The 21,008-nt window shown below is 45.7% G+C and overlaps 1 protein-coding gene across 2 annotated transcripts in view; it reads right to left on the reverse strand.

Moving 5' to 3' along the window:
* Positions 1-21,008, reverse strand: part of LOC126187685 (two pore potassium channel protein sup-9) — an 81,166-nt gene that overhangs the window by 23,349 nt on the left and 36,809 nt on the right. For both annotated transcript variants that reach the window (XM_049928923.1, XM_049928924.1), the window contains exon 3: positions 4,843-4,998. In XM_049928923.1, coding sequence (XP_049784880.1) covers positions 4,843-4,998 — 156 coding nt within the window. The remainder of the gene's footprint in view (positions 1-4,842; positions 4,999-21,008) is intronic.

Raw genomic sequence — 21,008 nt, forward strand, 5'->3', positions numbered from 1 at the left:
TGTTTTTCATGGAGGGGGCTTGTACCCCTTGTTTGCATGGCACTATCACAGCGCAGGCCTTCGTTGATGTTTTAGGCACCTTCTTGCTTCCCACTGTTGAAAAGCAATTCTGGGATGGCGATTGCATGCTTCAACACGATCGATCACCTGTTCATAAAACACGGCGTGTGGCGGAGTAGTTACACGACAATAACATCCCTGTAATGGACTGGCCTGTACAGTCCTGACCTGAATCCTATAGAACACCTCTGGGATGTTTTGGAGCGCCGACTTCGTGCGAGGCCTCACCGACCGACATCGATACCTGTCCTCAGTGCAGCACTCCGTGAAGAATGCGATGCCATTCCGCAAGAAACCTCTCAGCGCCAGATTGAAAGTATGCCTGTGAGAGTGGAAGGTGTCATCAAGGCTAATAGTGGGCGAACACCATACTAAATTCGAATATTACCGATGGAGGGCGCCACGAACTTGTAAGGCATTTTGAACCAGGTGTCCGGATACTTTTGATCACTTAGTGTATCGTGTTGGGCCCTTGCGAGCATGTAGAAGTGCCGCAACACGACGGGGCATGGACTCGACTAATGTCTGAAGTAGTGCTGGAGGGAACTGACACCATGAATGCCGCAGGACTGTCCTTAAATCCGTAAGAGTACGAGAGGGTGGAGATATCATCTGAACAGCACGTTACAACGCATCCCAGATATGCTCAATAATATTCATGTCTGGGGATTTTGGTTGCCAGCGGAAGTGTTCACAACTCAGAAGAGTTTTCCTGGAGCCACTCTGCAGCAACTCTGGATGTTGAGGGTCTCGCATTGTCCTGCTGGAAGTGCCCAAATCCGTCGGAATGCAAAATGGGCATGGATGGATGCAGGTGATCAGACAGGATGTTTACGTACGTGTCACCTGTCAGAGTCGTATCTAGACATATCTGGGGTCCGATATTATTGTGTCTCACTGTTTAGAGGCACAAAACGCGTGGGTGTTTTCAGCTCGTTACTAAATGGAAACCGAGCGAGGTGGCGCAGTGGTTAGCACACTGGACTCGCATTCGGGAGGACGACGGTTCAATCCCGCTTCCAGCCATCCTGATTTAGGTTTTCCGCGATTTCCCTAAATCGTTTCAGGCAAATGCCTGGATGGTTCCTTTGAAAGCGCACGGCCGATTTCCTTCCCAATCCTTCCCCAAACCCGAGCTTGCGCTCCGTCTCTAATGACCTCGTTGTCGACGGGACGTTAAACACTAACCACCACCACCACTAAATGCAAATAAGTAGGAGGCCGAGTTGATAGGAGCTGAAGAAGTCCAGGTTGCAATAATACGCGGTACGGCACACTGTTAGAGAGAAGGATTATTATTCAAGAGACACATAGTACAGTGAAAATTACTTATCTTCAGTAGTCTGGAGGACTGCAGCTACGGCTATAACTAACACAACATATTCTCAGGGACTAAGCCTGATGGGCCCTCCTCGGAGAATCAGTGCAAACATTACAGAACTGGCTGAGGGCCGATTATGAAAGTGCGTCTGCCTAGGCTGAAATCTAGCTAAGAAGTGAACGAGGCGCACTTCAGTTCCGTCGAGCTGCACAGCCCGCTAGAGTGCTCTGTGCTCGGCAGACGACGGGCTGCCAACCTTGCGTTGGCGCGGCGTTGTAGTAGTATCTGTAGCAGTGATACTACAGATATCACTCAACTGCACACTATTAAAGAGCCTCCACCCGATTGAACAGTCCGCTGTTGACATGCAGGGTCCATGGTTCCATGAGGTTGTCTCCACAGCCGTACATGTCCATCCGTTCGATGGAATTTAAAACGAGACCAGTGGTGTACATGTTCCGCTTTTAACCCGCCCATGCTTTCCCGGTGGCCAGGCGGGCAGGCCGCCGCGTCTTGTCAACAGAACGGGCAGGCTGCTTCCCTCCCAGCCAAGCCAAGCACAACCCAACCCGGGCAGGCTGCGGGAAACTTGCTTGCCTTCTGATATTACTGCTGAGCTACGCTACGCAGCCGTTTAGTCTGCGCGCGTCATTATCGTATTATGAACGTTAATTAAAAGTTTTTTTTTTTTACCTGAGCACCAAAAGACAAACCCCAACATGGTCAAAAAATATTCGGTTTTATTTGTACATTCTTCCTTTACGCGTATATTTCGGGCTTATTATTTATATACTCGTAAATAAAAATGAATTGCCAAATGTGTTGATAAACGTAAAACTCGAGAACGGCTGGACTAATTCGGCAATTTTTTTTGCTGTTTTCGTAATTCTCAGGACAAGGTTTTTATGAAATAAAATTTTTGGGAAATCGACCGAAAAATTGGAAAATTTGAGAAAAACTAAGTGCGTTTTCATTGTGTCCGTGTGTTTGTATTGCATACAATCTTGATGAAATTTTGCACACTATGCCTTGAAAGCAAGTGGAAGGTAACAGTCTATATAAAATTTCGTAGGGTGCATGGCACAGGTTACTTTACCTAACGGAATTCGACAAATTGTACGTTTTTATTCCGATCTTGATGAAATTTGGCACACTTGATATTCAAAGCAGGATGAAGGGCGCTGTCTGCTTAAAATTCTGAATGTTACATGGCGGAGGGTACTTTACTTACACACTTCTACACCAACCTACAGTTTTATTCCGATCTTGAAGAAATTTTGCACACTTGACCATCAAGAGGAACATCACTGTCTACATAATATTTCGGACAGTGCATGGAATAGAGTACCTTACAAAAGATTTTGACATCGTTTGCGGGTTACCATGAAATCCTTCTCCCTCTATACTGCTAAATGGTCTCAGGTCCTTAGCACACATTTCGACGCACTTTTCGGCCACTAAATCTTTGCCCTCTTTTAAGATATTTACGGAGTGAGGGAACTGCTTGTCAAATTTGCACACATGTCGTAACATACTCGAGGTCCCCGAACAAATACTTAAAAGCTTTTTACATAGTTTTCATTGAGACACACCTACCGATTTATTTGAAGCGGCCTCATAAACACACGAAAACGTTTCCCATGCGGCACTTGCGCTCTGTTTCGTTACCAGCATGTATTCCCCAGTTGTCAGTTTTTTTTCAGTCTCACTAAAGTTCGACCTATTCATTGTCCTGCCCCCACCGTTGCGATAAATGAACTGCGGGCTAACTACCTGGCTACTCTAGTCACGGCAGCTTGACAGCGCAACCTGTTGTCAGGCGCAGCAAGCTGAGCGGGTCCCGTGAAGCTTGGCAGGCCTGAGGGGACCCAGGTAGCTAGGGCTTGCGGGAGCCCGTGTCGACCGCATTACCCACTATGCCTCAGTACACGCGCACTCTTGTGTTTGCGTCGCGGCAGGCTGACCTGCATGAATGGTTGCAGAGGAGCTAGGAGCAAGCAGCCTGCAAGGGGAATTTGTACACCTCTAAACGAGACTCGTCCGATGAGGCAACATGTTTCCAGTAATCAACAGTCCAATATCGGTGTTGACGAGCCCAGGCGAAGCGTAAAGCTTTGTGTCGTGCAGTCATGAGGGGTACACGTGGGCCTTCGGCTCCGAAAGCGCATGTCGATGCCCTTTCGTTGAATGGTATGAACGCTGACACTTGTTGATGGCCCAGCACTGTAATCTGCAGAAATTTGCGGAAGGGTTGCACTTCTGTCATGTTGAACGATTCTCTTCATCATCGTTGGTCCCGTTCTTTGAGGATCTTTTTCGAGGTGCAGCGATGTCGGAGATTTGATGTTTTACCGGATTCCTCATATTCACGGTACACTCGTGAAATAGTCGTAAGGGAAAATCCCCACTTCATTGCTACCTCGGCGATGCTGTGTCGCAGCGCTCGTGCGCCGATTGTAGTACCACGTTCAAACTCACTTAAATCTTGAATGAGATTTTCACTCTGCAGTGGAGTGTGCGCTGATATGAAACTTCCTGGCAGATTAAAACTGTGTGCTGGACTGAGACTCGAACTCGGAACTTTTTACCTTTTCGCGGGCAAGTGCTCTACCAACTGAGCTACCCAAGCACGACTCACGCCCCGTCCTCACAGCTTTACTTCTGCCTGTACCTCGTCTCCTACCTAAGGTCCCGAGTTCGAGTCTCGGTCTAGCACACAGCTTTAATCTGCCAGGAAGTTTCATATCAGCGCACACTCCGCTGCAGAGTGAAAATCTCATTCTGGAAACATCCCCAGGCTGTGGCTAAGCCATGTCTCTGCATTATCCTTTCTTTCAGGAGTGCTAGTTCTGAAGGTTAGCGGGAGAGCTTCTGTGAAGTTTGGAAGGTAGGAGACGAGGTACTGGCAGAAGTAAAGCTTTGAGGACGGGGCGTGAGTCGTGCTTGGGTAGCTCAGTTGGTAGAGCACTTGCCCGCGAAAGGCAAAGGTCAAGATTTCGAGTCTCGGTCCAGCACACAGTTTTAATCTGCCAGGAAGCTTCACTTAAATTTTGATAACCTGTCATTGTAGCAGCAGTAACCCGTCTAACAACTACGCCAAGCACTTGTTGTCTTATGCAGGCGTTCCCGACCGCAGCGCCGTGTTCTGCCTACTTACGTATCTCTGTATTTGAATGCGGATGCCTATACCAGTTTCTTTGGCGCGTCAGTGTACATACATCTACATTCGCCGGTGCCTATAAATTTGACGCTGTGTTGCGTTTCCGGACATGGGCTCCTATTCATAATACTATGTATTCACTCCCCTCTACAAGTACTAGAAGCACGTATCGAGAATTTCCGAACAGCCAGTGTAGTACATGGCAAGTGACGCAGAGCTGCCCAGCTGACGGCAGGTGATGGTGGACAGAGCGCAGGACTAGGCGGTCGCAGAGCAGGCGGCGTCGGCATGGCGCACTCACCTATCATGGCGAGCACGACGGTCGCGAAGTAGAAGGCGCCCGCGAACTTCCACTGCGGTCCCGCCTTGTGCGGCTTGTTCTCGATGATGACCACCTCGATGACGCGGTAGTCCTCCGCCGTGATGTTGTACTTCTTCACCAGCTGCTCCCTCAGATCTGCACAACGTACACACACACGTGTAAACAACGTGGCTTCTTATTTAGCAACATCCGTACCGATTCATTGGAAGAATCCTAAGGAAATGCAATCCGAAAACAAAGGAAGTAGGTTACAGTACGCTTGTTCGCCCACTGCTTGAATACTGCTCAGCAGTGTGGGATCCGTACCAGATAGGATTGATAGAAGATATAGAGAAGATCCAACGGAGAGCAGCGCGCTTCGTTACAGGATCATTTAGTAATCGCGAAAGCGTTACGGAGATGATAGATAAACTCCAGTGGAAGACTCTACAGGAGAGACGCTCAGTAGCTCGGTACGGGCTTTTGTCAAAGTTTCGAGAACATACCTTCACCGAAGAGTCAAGCAGTATATTGCTCCCTCCTACGTATATCTCGCGAAGAGACCATGAGGATACAATCAGAGAGATTAGAGCCCACACAGAGGCATACCGACAATCCTTCTTTCCACGAACAATACGAGACTGGAATAGAAGGGAGAACCGATAGAGGTACTCAAGGTACCCTCCGCCACACACCGTCAGGTGGCTTGCGGAATATGGATGTAGATGTAGATGTAGACCGACGTAAAAAAAAAGGAAAGCAGACAGAACGAGAAGAGCAAACGAAGTGAAACTTCACGGACTGAGACGGTATGTGATTCTCTTTCAGTGCTTAGAATATCGAGTCAAATCTAAAGAGAACTTGAGAATTGCTTATCAGTATGACGTTTCACCTCCTCTGAGCTGCATGCGTGCACTGATTCGGTTTGGAACGGTGTCATACAGCCATTGTATCCCCTCCCGAGTCAATCTGACCCACAATTACTGTAATTGGTCCTTACACACAACCGAGCGAGGTGGCGCAGTGGTTAGCACACTGGACTCGCATTCGGGAGGACGACGGTTCAATCCCGTCTCCGGCCATCCTGATTTAGGTTTTCCGTGATTTCCCTAAATCGCTTCAGGCAAATGCCGGGATGGTACCTTTGAAAGGGCACGGCCGATTTCCTTCCCCATCCTTCCCTCACCCGAGCTTGCGCTCCGTCTCTAATGACCTCGTTGTCGACGGGACGTTAAACACTAATCTCCTCCTCCTCCTCCTCCTCCTTACACACAAGTGACAGAAGTCATGGAACAGCGATATGCACGTATACAGGTAGCGGTAGTATCACGTACACAAGGAATAAAAAATGGCTCTCAGCACTGTGGGACTTAACATCTATGGTCATCAGTCCCCTAGAACTTAGAACTACTTAAACCTAACTAACCTAAGGACATCACACACATCCATGCCCGAGGCAGGATTCGAACCTGCGACCGTAGCAGTCGCGCGGCTCCGGACTGAGCGCCTAGAACCGCTAGACCACCGCGGCCGGCACAAGGAATAACGGGGCAGTGCATTGACAGAGCTGTCAGTGGCAAGGTGCGTAATGTGAAAAAGTTTACGACGACATTATGGCTACACAACAGGAATTAAGAGACTTTGAACGCGGAATTGTAATTACAGATAGAAATATGGGACATTCCATTTCGGAAATTGTGAGGGAATCCAGTATTTCGAGATCGACAGTGTCAACAGTGTGTCGAGAATACCAAATTTCTGGCATTACCTCTCACCGAGGATGATGTTTGGTTTGTGGGGCGCTCAACTGCGTGGTTATCAGCGCCCGTATAATTACCCAATCTTTGCTCAGTCCAATTTCGCCACTTTCCGGGATGATGATGAAATGATGAGGACAACACAAACACCCAGTCATCTCGAGGCAGGTGAAAATCCCTGACCCCGCCGGGAATCGAACCCGGGACCCCGTGCTCGGGAAGCGAGAACGCTACCGCGAGACCACGAGCGGCGGACTCTCACCGAGGAGAATGCAGTGGCCGATGGCATTCCCTTAACGACCGAGTATAGCGGCGTTTCTATAGAGTTGTCAGTTCTAACAGACAAACAACACTGCGTGAAATAACAGCAGAGACAATGTAGGTCGTACGACGAACTTATTCTTTAAGACAGTGCGGCGAAATTTTGCGTTAATGGACTACAGCAGCAGACGACCGAAGGGAGTGCCTTCGCTAACAGCACGATATCGGCTGCAGCGCCTTTCCTGGGCCCATGATCATATCGACTGGAAAACCGCGGCCTGATTAGATGAGTCCCGATTTCAGATGGTAAGAGTTGATGGTAGGGTTCGAGTGTGGTGCAGATACTACGCCAAGTTGCCGACAAAACACTGTGGCCGGCCGCTGTGTCCGAGCTGTCCTAGGCGCTTCAGTCTGGAATCGCGCAACGGCTCCGGTCGCAGGTTCTAATCCTGCCTCGGGCATGGAAGTGTGTGATGTCCTTAGGTTAGTTAGGTTTAAGTCGTTCTAAGTGACTGATAACCTCGGATGTTAAGTGCCATAGTGCATAGTACCATTTCAACCAACAAATTGTGCAAAGTGGCGGTAACTCCTTGGTAGTGCGGACTAGGTTTACATGGAATGGAGTGGATCATTTATTACAAATGGTTATGTTCGGCTACTTGCAGACCATTTTCAGCCATTCATGTACTTCGAGTGAATGATTTGGGCACCCAGATCGCCCGACGTGAATAACATCGGACATTGATGGTAGATAATCGAGAGCTCAGTTCGTGCACAAAATCCTGAATCGCAAACACTTTTGCAATTATTGACGGCTATAGAGACAGCATGGCTCAATATTTCTACAGGGGACTTCCATAAACTTGTTGAGTGCATGTTCAAAATGGTTCAAATGCCTCTGAGCACTATGGGACTTAACATCTGAGCTCATCAGTCCCCTAGAACTTAGAATTACTTAAACCTAACTAACCTAAGGATATCACACGCATCCATGCCCGAGGCAGGATTCGAACCTGCGACCGTAGCGGTCGCGGGGTTCCAGACTGTAGCGCCTAGAACCGCTCGGCCACCATGGCCGGCTTGAGTGCAATCACATCGAGTTGCTGCAGTACGGCGGGCAAAAGGAGGTCCGACCTGTTATTAGGTGGTGTCACATGACTTTAGTCACTTCGGTGTAATACCTTACTGGCACTGGGATAGTTTCATGCGAGTGGAAAATTGGAAATTGGAAACTAGTGGTAAGGTCTTATGGGACCAAACTGCTGAGATCATCGGTCCCTAAGCTTATGCACTATTTAATCTAACAAACTACCATGCGTGGCCACGCGAGTGGTTCCATACAATCCTCGTCTATAGAGGACAGACCTCGGGGTATCGCTGCCAACGGCAGTAACTCCGCACCAAGCAGACAGTCCATAGATACGCGTGCCTAGTGTGGGCGAGCATTGCCATATTAAGAAATGGCAGTTCGACACTGTCGCATGAGAGATAATGTGTGAAGACACAGAATATCCTAGACGTACAGTTGCACCATCAGCGTTCTCTCAATTATTAGTACCGTGACCTGAAGTCATACCCACACGACGACGCCAAGAGTAACACAACACGATTGTGCCTCTCCAAAACACTGGAAAAATGGGACCTCTCCGCAGGTCGCTGCCATATTCAGCGTCGGCCTTCCGTAATTTTGCAGTATCACGATTCGTCGCTGAACACAATTCGACGCCATTCATCAGCAGTCCGTGCTTCCTATTCACGGCATCAGTCCAAACGCAGTCTGTTTTGCGGTATTAACGACAGCCTAAGCACGGGACTCGCTATTCCGGCTGCTGCTAGCTCCGACCAATGCCGTGTGATGGTACAGAATATTGCAGGGAGCCCATTACTTGTTCTCGGATGATAAACGTGTAGATGTGAAGGGGTTACAGCGTGACTGGTGCACCAAATGACGACCCTTCTTTGTGTTGGTCACACGTGGTCGATCGGAACCTTGACGATTTGTGTCTCCCCTCCTGGTCCCTTGCAATTCACCATTTACAATTTATCTCATCTTCTTTTTTCATCTTGGTTCAAAAAATGGTTCAAATGGCTCTGAGCACTATGGGACTTAACATCTATGGTCATCAGTCCCCTAGAACTTACAACTACTTAAACCTAACTAACCTAAGGACAGCACACAACACCCAGTCATCACGAGGCAGAGAAAATCCCTGACCCCGCCGGAAATCGAACCGGGAACCCGGGCGCGGGAAGCGAGAACGCTACCGCACGACCACGAGCTGCGGACTTTTTTCATCTTCTTCTTTCTCCTTTATTATGACCGTGGGCAGGAAGCGGTATATGTGGTATTGCCCAATCGACAGCATTTAAGGAAAAATACGAAGATAGGTCTAAAGTATCAAAATGAAAAAAAAAATATTTGCATTCATAAAATCAAATGCTTATTACGAGAATGCAGCACTTCATTGCATTGCCTGTATTGGTTACAGTGGCACGTGGAGCTGTAAGAAGTTGTGTGGAAATTTAGTTAGTTGAGTGGTATGTGGAGATGTATAGTGTGGGAGATTGGCTTGCCGCAAACAGGAAATTCGGTACAGAAGTAACTAGGATGGAGGTACGAGAATAATTATGAGAAGAAAATGAAAAGATAGGAAAGGAGGAGGAAAATCTTATGTGAGAAGCTTTGCAACTTTTTCCAGACAAACAGGTTACTAATAATTATGTTTAGCAGGTCTTTAATATGCAACATGAACAGTAAGAGTTCCGACACACTTCTCTGGAGCACGCTAGAAGTAACAGCTACATTTATCGATGACTTTCCTTCCAAAATAATGCTCTCTCAACCAAAAACTGATCATACATATTCCCAGATGGTTGGGGATGGGGATAACCTATAACTTCGCTGCATTGTTGCTATCGCTGCAGCGGAAAGTAAAGATAATGGCGTAAATAGACCACTTCTGCTATGTAAAAATTTGAAGTTACTGAAGTCGCTTACTTGATCTGTATAAAAAAAGTTGGTGAAAATGCGAAAATTCACTAATTGTACTACTTGAAACATGCTGACAATTCCAAGAAGCCAATCGTATCCATAGGAGAATCCAGATAAACTTTTCACACTTGATGGCTCGTACTTCCTCGTTTCAAGTCTGGGTTGGTAAAGATTTCGTAACTGTAGCAATTTTCGTCTTTTTCACATGTGTTCATTATTTCTACACTTTGCAAATATTGCGCAACTTCTCATTATATTTATCTGTTGGGATTGCGCCCTCGAGATGGCAATGTTTCGAAATCGTTGAGATTATCGAATACATAGTGACCACTGAAAATTTGTGCCAGACTGGGACCCGAATCCCTTAAGACTCGATATCCGACGACGCCTTCAGGGCTCACTCACACTTCCACTCTCATCAACGTTTGCACAGCACCGGTGCAGGTGGAGGACTGTGACACACTACCACAAGGAATATGGTTTCAAAAGAATTAGATGCACTGAAATGAAATGAATGGATTGCCGAGAGTGAAATCAATGGAGATGCAAAACATGAAATGATATGTGTAAACATTTCAGATACGGTCAACCTACAAAGTATGTAGTGATAAACGAAAATTTGTATGAGACTGGCATTCGAATCCGAATTTCCTCGCGATATTAATTATGACTTTGGTGTCTTCTCCCTTTGTGTATTATAGCATACCGGAAACTGCAGTCCTGCACCTAGAATCGTTTATGAAGTGGTGTCAAAATTACATGGTTTACCCTGCATATATGTAAAATCGCTATCAGCCATCAGATTTTTATTGCTCGAAAAGGTCTCCTTTGTAGTTTTCCTCGCTCTGGGTTTTATTCAGTCAAAGGAACAGTGCGGCTTTAGACGTAAATATACCACAATGGGCCACTTGCGGATTGTGAGAGAACTTACAGACCAGAGCAAAATTACCACCGATCTTGGGATTTGTAGTATCGTAGCCTATCGATACTGATGGAGCTGGAGCCTGGAAGATTCCTGTGGGCGTCGCGAATGGTGCTTTGAACATCGCCACCAATGAAGAACCACCAGGCCGCTGACGAATCAAGATCGCCAGGACTGTGTTACAAGAGCGGGCACCTGGGGACCAGTCTTCTAATACAAGATTACTCGTATGTCTCTAGTTAGTACTGAACATTACCCCGAGTTGTCGATAGTTAGCTCTACCGACCAACATTCAATCTGCTAGCCACGTCTGCCACATGTTGTCAACAATGTAGTATTTCTTCACACACAGTTTGAGTACGACCTGTTTATTTAAAGTTTACTTGCTTCAACCAATCTTCCGGTTGCCGCTGCAGATTACTACGGCGACAGATTCCTTTGGTCACCTTCTACTAGTTTATCACTAGCAACCAGGACACAACGTTTGGCTCCTTAGAACAAAGTGGTTGCTGACTCGCATCATAACAGGACCCATACATTTTGATGAAGCTTCACTCATTTTCCAACAAAGCCTGTACTAAAAATAGTGAGAAAAAAGCTTTCATTCCATCTATGTAAATATAGCATAGAAAGAACACACCAGTACCACAGTATCCACTAAATTTAATGAAGATAATAGAAATCATAACTGGAAGAGAAGTTAGGCATGAGCTTTCTTAGCACTACAACTCTTTTCACCAGCCCTAGAGGCTAATTTGCATATCACTATACATTTTATTGGATCACGATCGTTTTGATGACCCTATTGTACTGTTTGTCCCTAGTGAGGATAAACCGGAACGGTTAATGGAAGAATATAACACAGTAATTTTGAAACTCAGGCTGAATATCAATCGTAATAAACCGTTCAAATGGCTCTGAGCACTATGGGACTTAACATCTGAGGTCATCAGTCCCCTAGAACTTAGAACTACTTAAACCTAACTAACCTAAGGACATCACACACATCCATGCCCGAGGCAGGATTCGAACCTGCGACCGTAGCGGTCGCGCGGTTCCAGACTGAAGCGCCTAGAACCGCTCGGTCACCACGGCCGGCTCAATCATAATACGTCGCAATTAATGTAGTATGAACGAATCGAAAAGAAAATATAAGCAATTAGCAGTGAAGACATAGAACCAGTCAATTTGTGTGTTTAGGGCCGTTGTGATAACTAGTGGATGGTGTATACTGTAGTGCGGCAAGATAGTGGAGCTTACACACTGCGGGACTCCCTGCCTAAGCAGGTGCGAAGTATGTGCAGTATATGTTAAAGAGATTTTATGCGAATTTAACGCGTTGAGCGCGGAGCCAATTTCACTGGCTTTTCCGTTGAGGCTGCAGTCCCGCGTGCCGGCAAGTATTTGACGGCCGCATAATGGTGCGCCTGCACGCACGCAACCCATTCGTCAGCTGCGCCGTACTTGCCACATACAACAAAGGCGCTACCGCGGAAAAAATTGGCTTGGCAACTGCCGCGTACGTAAACAAAATGTTACGTGCACCATTTGGCGGTTGTTGAGTTCGCGTATAAATGAGCGTCAAATGAAATTGTAAGGTTCCATAGACATTTTGAAGTCTCAAACATCTGTGATGTATTCATGCAGATGGTAGCGAGAAATGAAAATTTGCTAGAAGGACAGGTTTCGAACCCAGATATACTGCTAACTAGGCAGATGAACTAAATGCTACGCCATTGATGAAGAATATTTTGATCGTGTCGAAATACTATGTATCGACGAGTCTGTAATACCACTCCGAGAACCAATTACGTTCAGGTAATATTTAAAACATAAGAGACACAGGTATGACATCAAAATGATTCAATTGCGTTGCGATAATGAATACTGCTAGAATTTTCGAATTTATGCTGCCAAAGTACTTGATAAGGAAAATACCACGCCAACAAATGATGTGATGAATTTTTGTTAAGATTTATTCAATAAGGCCATGCATTAAGTACCGTAACATTAATAAATATACCAATGTAGATTTGGCAAGCAGACTTATAACGTAGAATACGCATTTGATTTGTACTGTTCGATTAAATCGCAAAGGAATTCCCAAAGAAATTGTAACGACCAAATTCAAACGCTGGGATCTGAGTGCAAACGAGAAAAGTAAAGGAATTACTGTCTTGAAATGGAAAGACAAAAAATTCATTTTGGTTCTTTCTACTAAACATTCGAGTGAAACGGAAAACATGACAACGAAAAGAGGGGTTTACTGAAAACCGAAGATTGTTACTAAATGTAATAAGTGAAAAACTGCTATTGGCCTTTCCGATCAAATGCGTACATACAGCAGTCTATTGAGAAAGACAGTAAATGGTATCTAGTGCCAGCACTTCGATCTTTTCTTGAACACCGCAGCTGCTTTATATGTATTTCAAGATGTGACGGGATGGAAAATGTCAATCACAAAATTTCGAAAACCGTTGGCAGATGCGCTCTTTACGGCGTCCACATGAAGGAACTCTAGTCAGTGTTAATACAAGAAGACGCAAACAAAGGCAGGAAAGATCCATAAAGTGTGTAGATATTATTCTGAATGTTAGAAGAGAAACACGAAAACACTCTGGCGCAATGCAGCTAGAAAATTAACTAAACCTTTTGTAACACGTGCAAATCTAAACCCCATCTTTGAACTGAAAGTTTAAACAAATTTCATTAAAATTCATTTTTTGTAAAACTTTTTACTGCCGCTCCCATGCAATGAGGTCATCCACGGGAGTGACGGTGCGATTAACACGTTAAATGATTTTACGTGTGTATTACACTGACGAGCCAAAGAAACTGATATACCTGCCTAATATCGTGTAGGGCCCCCGCGAGCACGCTCTAGTCCAGCAACACGACATGGTATGGACTAAACTAATGTCTGAAATAGTGTGTATGTATTCAGATGTGTGTGAATTCCTAAGGGGACCAAACTGCTGAGGTCATCGGTCACTAGACTTACACACTACTTAAACTAACTTATGCTAAGAACAACACACACACCCACACCCGACGGAGGACTCGAACCTACGGCCGGAGGGGCCGGGCAGTCCATGACATGGCGCCTCAAACCGCGCGGCCATTCGGCACGGCTCTGAAGTAGTGCTGGAGGGAATGGACACCATGAATCCTGCAAGGCTGTCCATAAATCCGTAAGAGTACGAGAGGGTGGAGGTCTCTTCTGAACAGCACGTTGCAAGATATCCAAGATATACTCAATAATGTTCACGTCTGGGAAGTTTGGTGGCCAGCGGAAGTGTTTAAAGTTAGAAGAGTGTTAGTGGAGCCACACTGTAGCAGTTCTGGACTTGTGGGGTTTCGTTTTGTCCTGCTGGAACTGCCCAAGTCCGTCAGAACGCGCAATGGACAAGAATGGATGCAGGTGATCAGACAGGATGCTTACGTACGTGTCATTTGTTAGAGTCGTATGTAGAAGTATTAGGGTTTCCATATCACTCCAGCTGCACACGACCCATACCATTACAGAGCCTCCACCAGCTCTAACAGTCCGCTGCTGACATGCAAGGTCCATGGATTCATGAGGTTGTCTCCATACCCGTACACGTTCATCCGTTCGATACAATTTAAAACGAGACTCGTCCGAGGAGGCAACATGTTTCCAGTCATCAACAGTCCAATATCGGTGTTGACGTGCCCAGGCGAAGCGTAAAGCTTTGTGTCGTGCAATCATCAGGAGTACACGAATGGGCCTTCGCCTCCGAAAGTCCAAATCGATGATGTTTCGTTGAGTGGTTGAAAATGGCTCTGAGCACTATGCGACTTAACTCCTGAGGTCATCAGTCGCCTAGAACTTAGAACTAATTAAACCTAACTAACCTAAGGACATCACACACATCAATGCCCGAGGCAGGATTCGAACCTGCGACCGTAGCGGTCGCTCGCTATCAGACTGTAGCGACTAGAACCGCACGGCCACCGTTGAGTGGTTCACAGGCTGACACTTGTTGATGGCCCAGCACTGAAATCTGCAGGAATATGCGGAAGGGTTGCACTTCTGTCGCGCTGAACGATTCTCTTCAGTCGTTGTTGGTCCCGTTCTTTGAGGATCTTCTTCCGGCTGCAGCGATGTCGGGAGATTTCATGTTTTACCGGATTCCTCATATTCACGGTACATTCGTGAAATGGTCGTGCTTTTCAGAAGAGATGCTGTGTCCCATCGTTCGTGCGCCGACTATAAAACCACGTTCAAACTCCCTTAAATCTAGATAACCTCTCATTGTAGCAGCAGTAATCGATCTACCAAACTACGCCACACACTTATGCAGGAGTTGTCGAGCGCAGTGCTCTATTCTGCCCGTTTACGTATCTCTGTATTTGAATATGCACGCCTATACCAGTTTCTTTGACGCTACGGTGTATAATACTGTGGGAAACATATATTTCATAAACATCTTTATTTTTAATGTTTTATATAGAGAGCGCGAGCAACGCAACACTCCGACAACAAAATCTTAATTCCAGCGGCGATAGACGCCGCCACAGCTAACGCAACAGTCAGCGATCGGAAGAACTCCCCGCCGTTCATTGTTGCAGTCCTCTGACTCCACTGTTACTTAGAAATATCCATTGCAAAACTAAAATAACTGAAAGACTGTTAGGCTTACGCAATGCAATTGTTGTAATGCTTGAGTTTCTTGTTGAGTTCTGTTCTAGTTCACACTGTTACTAAGTGCTGCAGAATATACACGGCCCAGCTGTTACAGCTGTTACTGTAATGCGGAACCTTACCGATTTATCTGACGTACAGGTCATGATCATTGGCTTTCTGGCCAAGGCTGAGTGATTCCGTAACGATTAAGTTTGTAATCTCTTTGGTGTCGCCGAGGTTAAAGTATACTATGTACGGCAGAATGGCGCTATTCGACGCCGACAATGGTGCAACTGTGGTGCGCCACGGGCCACAGATGAGAGGGTGAAGGATAAATGAGGAGATTGTGTGCGGGCAAATAGACGTGCAGCTCTTGAGCAACTGATCGTCCAGATGATCCAAAGGGCTACCAACGGGGTCTCCTCTGCGATCATTCAGCGAAACTTGATGCGCATGGACGTCCGCAGCAGGCTCCTGGTTCGTGCTCCCATGCTGACTGCTATTTATCGGTGACGAAGGCGGGAATTAGCACGCCAGTACCACAAATGGGCTTCCACTGAGCGGTGACTGGTGTCATTTTCAGGTGAATCTCATTTTACGCTCTCCAGGCCCGAGGAGAGAGTGTTATGGTCTGAGGAATATTTCATGACATTCCTTGGACGATCTCGTCCTTCTGGAAGGCACAGTAGATCATCAAAAGTACGCACCTATCCTTGTGGACAACGTCCACCCCCACATGCACTTTGTTTTCTCCTTTGTTCGATGGCATCTACCAGCTTGACAATGCAACATGTCACAGAGCTCGCACCGTACGTGAGTGGCTCGAAGAGCACCAGGATAAGTTTACTGTACTCCCGTGGCCACCAAAGTCCCCGGATTTAAACCCAATCGAGAATCTGTGCGACTACCTCGGTTGGACTGTTCGTGCCGTGGATCCTCAACGGAGAAACCTGGCGCAGCTGGCCACACACTGGAACTGGAATGGCTCCACATCACATTCGGTACGTATCAGAACCTGAGTGACTCGGTTCCTGCACGTCTGCGCTGCAAAAGGTGGTTATTCTAGCTTTCGACAGATGGTCACATTAATGTGAAGGTAACATGTATAAGCGTCTGAATCTGTGACAACAGTAAATTATATTGCACTGGGAGAGTTTTTTTATGCAATGATGATTTACTCTATGAAAACGACGTGCTTTATGCAGACTGGTCAGAAGTTTGTAAGGGTGTTGCAGGGTAGACTGTGCAGAGAAATAATTCTTGAGAAAAAAATTCGATAAATTGCTCCGTTTACGAATTGATTAGCATGGCCAGTATAAATGAGTTTCTCTTCATGTGCAGTACGTAGGTTTCTGTGGCGCTGTTTACATATCATAATATAATTTGTCTGACGAAGCCGAAATTGCTAATGATTTTCATTGCAGCATCACGGCTAATGGTGTGATATGTGTCATGCGACAGGTTTGTAATCAGGTCTGAAGATGGTCTTTATAGACCGAAATTAATAAACAATAAAAATTTTGACCCTATACTGGAATTACAATAAAGTAATTAGCACTGAAGTTAGCAAATAAGGTCACTGTGCGCACAAATTCAAGCGGTCCGCCAGAGATGGTTCAAATGGTTCAAATGGCTCTGAGCACTATGGGACTTAACGTCTGAGGTCATCAGTCCCCTAGAACTTAGAACTACTTAAACCTAACTAACCTAAGGACATCACACACATCCGTGCCCGAGGCAGGATTCGAACCTGCGACCGTAGTGGTCACGCGGTTCTAGACTGAAGCGCCTAGAACCGCACGGCCACACCGGCCGGCGGTCCGCCAGAGATAGTGTTGCCGAACGCGCTCTTCGTTTGGTTTCCTAAAACGAACAGGAGAGTTGTTTTGACATAACGAAACTACAATCGTCTAATATAACTATGGGTTCGTTGACTGCTCTGTGCGATGGTGAGTGGAGCAACAACGTATGAAATATTAGTTCACTTTTTTACGATAATGATAAAGAGATTTAATTAACTTTGTTCAATGAATTGTCATAGGAATGTGCTGAATATTTACAACTGTCTTTGAATATTAAAGCGTTACTTGACGCTCAGATTTACTAATCTCATCTCTTGAAGTTCACACAGTTTAGAATGATGGTTCAATGTGTCAGGTCTAGACGATGCAGTTTGCTTGATCGGAGCTCACGACCTGGTCTGACACCCAAACTTACAGATGTCAGACATTCATTCGGTACCGAACGTTGTATATCGATTGATTATCAACCAAAACACAGAGCCGGCCGGTGTGGCCGAGCGGTTCTTGGCGCTTCAGTCTGGAACCGCGCGACCGCTACGGTCGCAGGTTCGAATCCTGCCTCGGGCATGGATGTGTGTGATGTCCTTAGGTTAGTTAGGCTTAAGTAGTTCCAAGTTCTAGGGGACTGATGACCTCCGATGTTAAGTCTCACAGTGCTCAGAGCCAAAACACAGATTTAGTTCGTGCTGTGTGCTGTCGTCCAGCAGAACATGCGTAAACGGTAATTACAAGTATCACCAGAGCTACGGAGCAAACGAAAAGTATCAGAGCGGTTGAATTGGAGATCTCGGTTGGATGAGAAGATAGAGCGTTCAAATCCCGCTGATGTCAATTTTTTTAAAGTGTTTCCGCGTGAAACTATTATATGAGAGAAAATTTTCCTGACATGTAAAAGGACTTTTAGGAGTCTGTCGCAATGTTCTATTGGCAGTCTGCTTTCGCTTCGTTAGTTGAACATTATGTACTTATTGATATTATTTTGTTTAGTATTAATTATTATTATTACTGTTACTTCCGCACGTGTGATACAATTGTTTATTTTTATATTCTGATTGCATAAAATGTGAAACTACAAATGCACTCTATAGGTTTACTTTTTTCAAAGAAATGAAGCGGAAGCAGACTGTCAGGAGAAAATTTCTGCAAAATCCAAACAGCCGTTTTACATATCATGAATTCTAGTCCCATATGTAAGTAGGCTGTTTCTGTTTTCTTATTGGTAACGCCACGTAGCGCTCTGTATGAAAATCACTGGCTGTGCTGTGTGCAATCTGTGGCTAGTTTGCATTGTTGTCTGCCATTGTACTGTTGGGCAGCTGGATGTGAACAGCGCATAGCGTTGCGCAGTTGGAGGTGAGCCGCCAGCAGTGGTGGATGTGGGGAGAGAAATGGCGGAGGTTTGATATTTGTAAAGATGGATGTCATGAACTGCTGTATATATTATGACTTTTGATGACTATTAAGGTAAATACATTGTTTGTTCTCTATTAAAATCTTTAATATGCTAACTATGTCTACTAGTAGTTAGTGCCTTCCGTAGTTTGAATCTGTTATTTAGCTGGCAGTAGTGGCGCTCGCTGTATTGCTGTAGCTTGAGTAACGAAGATTTTTGTGAGGTAAGTGATTTGTGAAAGGTATAGGTTAATGTTAGTCAGGGCCATTCTTTTGTAGGGATTTTTGAAAGTCAGATTGCGTTGCTCTAAAAATATTGTATGTCAGTTTAAGCACAATCTTGTATAATTGTTCTAAGGGGATGTTTCATATTTATCAAATCATTATTGGCCACTGCCCAAAACAATTTGTAAAATTTTTTGTGGGAAGCATGGGGGCTATGTAAGTAGGCTGTTTCTGTTTTCTTATTGGTAACGCCACGTAGCGCTCTGTATGAAAATCACTGGCTGTGCTGTGTGCAGTCTGTGGCTAGTTTGCATTGTTGTCTGCCATTGTAGTGTTGGACAGCTGGATGTGAACAGCGCATAGCGTTGCGCAGTTGTAGGTGAGCCGCCAGCAGTGGTGGATGTGGGGAGAGAAATGGCGGAGTTTTGAAATTTGTAAAAATGGATGTCATGAACTGCTGTATATATTATGACTTTTGATGACTATTAAGGTAAATACATTGTTTGTTCTCTATTAAAATCTTTCATTTGCTAACTATGCCTACTAGTAGTTAGTGCCTTCCGTAGTTTGAATCTGTTATTTACAGGGTGTTTCAAAAATGACCGGTATATTTGAAACGGCAGTAAAAACTAAACAAGCAGCGATAGAAATACACCGTTTGTTGCAATATGCTTGGGACAACAGTACATTTTCAGGCGGACAAACTTTCGAAATTACATTAGTTACAATTTCCAACAACAGATGGCGCTGCAAGTGATGTGAAAGGTATAGAAGACAACGCAGTCTGTGGGTGCGCCATTCTGTACGTCGTCTTTCTGCTGTAAGCGTGTGCTGTTCACAACGTGCAAGTGTGCTGTGGACAACATGGTTTATTCCTTAGAACAGAGGATTTTTCTGGTGTTGGAATTCCACCGCCTAGAACACAGTGTTGTTGCAACAAGACGAAGTTTTCAACGGAGGTTTAATGTAACCAAAGGACCGAAAAGCGATACAATAAAGGATCTGTTTGAAAAATTTCAACGGACTGGGAACGTGACGGATGAACGTGCTGGAAAGGTAGGGCGACCGCGTACGGCAACCACAGAGGGCAACGTGCAGCTAGTGCAGCAGGTGATCCGACAGCGGCCTCGGGTTTCCGTTCGCCGTGTTGCAGCTGCGGTCCAAATGACGCCAACGTCCACGTATCGTCTCATGCGCCAGAGTTTACACCTCTACCCATACAAAATTCAAACGCGGCAACCCCTCAGCGCCGCTACCATTGCTGCACGAGAGACATTCGCTAACGATATAGTGCACAGGATTGATGACGGCGATATGCATGTGGGCAGCATTTGGTTTACTGACGAAGCTTATTTTTACCTGGACGGCTTCGTCAATAAACAGAACTGGCGCATATGGGGAACCGAAAAGCCCCATGTTGCAGTCCCATCGTCCCTGCATCCTCAAAAAGTACTGGTCTGGGCCGCCATTTCTTCCAAAGGAATCATTGGCCCATTTTTCAGATCCGAAACGATTACTGCATCACGCTATCTGGACATTCTTCGTGAATTTGTGGCGGTACAAACTGCCTTAGGCGACACTGCGAACACCTCGTGGTTTATGCAAGATGGTGCCCGGCCACATCGCACGGCCGACGTCTTTAATTTCCTGAATGAATATTTCGATGATCGTGTGATTGCTTTGGGCTATCTGAAACATACAGGAGGCGGCGTGGATTGGCATCCTTATTCGCCAGACATGAACCCCTGTGACTTCTTTCTGTGGGGACACTTGAAAGACCAGGTGTACCGCCAGAATCCAGAAACAATTGAACAGCTGAAGCAGTACATGTCATCTGCATGTGAAGCCATTCCGCCAGACACGTTGTCAAAGGTTGCGGGTAATTTCATTCAGAGACTACGCCATATTATTGCTACGCATGGTGGATATGTGGAAAATATCGTACTATAGAGTTTCCCAGACCGCAGCGCCATCTGTTGTTGACAATTGTAACTACTGTAATTTCGAAAGTTTGTCTGCCTGAAAATGTACTGTTGTCCCAAGCATATTGCAACAAACGGTGTATTTCTATCGCTGCTCGTTTAGTTTTTATTACCGTTTCAAATATACCGGTCATTTTTGAAACACCCTGTAGCTGGTAGTAGTGGCGCTCGCTGTATTGCTGTAG

This window comes from Schistocerca cancellata, chromosome 5 (genome assembly GCF_023864275.1).
Source record: "Schistocerca cancellata isolate TAMUIC-IGC-003103 chromosome 5, iqSchCanc2.1, whole genome shotgun sequence".
Taxonomy (NCBI): Eukaryota; Metazoa; Arthropoda; class Insecta; order Orthoptera; family Acrididae; genus Schistocerca; species Schistocerca cancellata.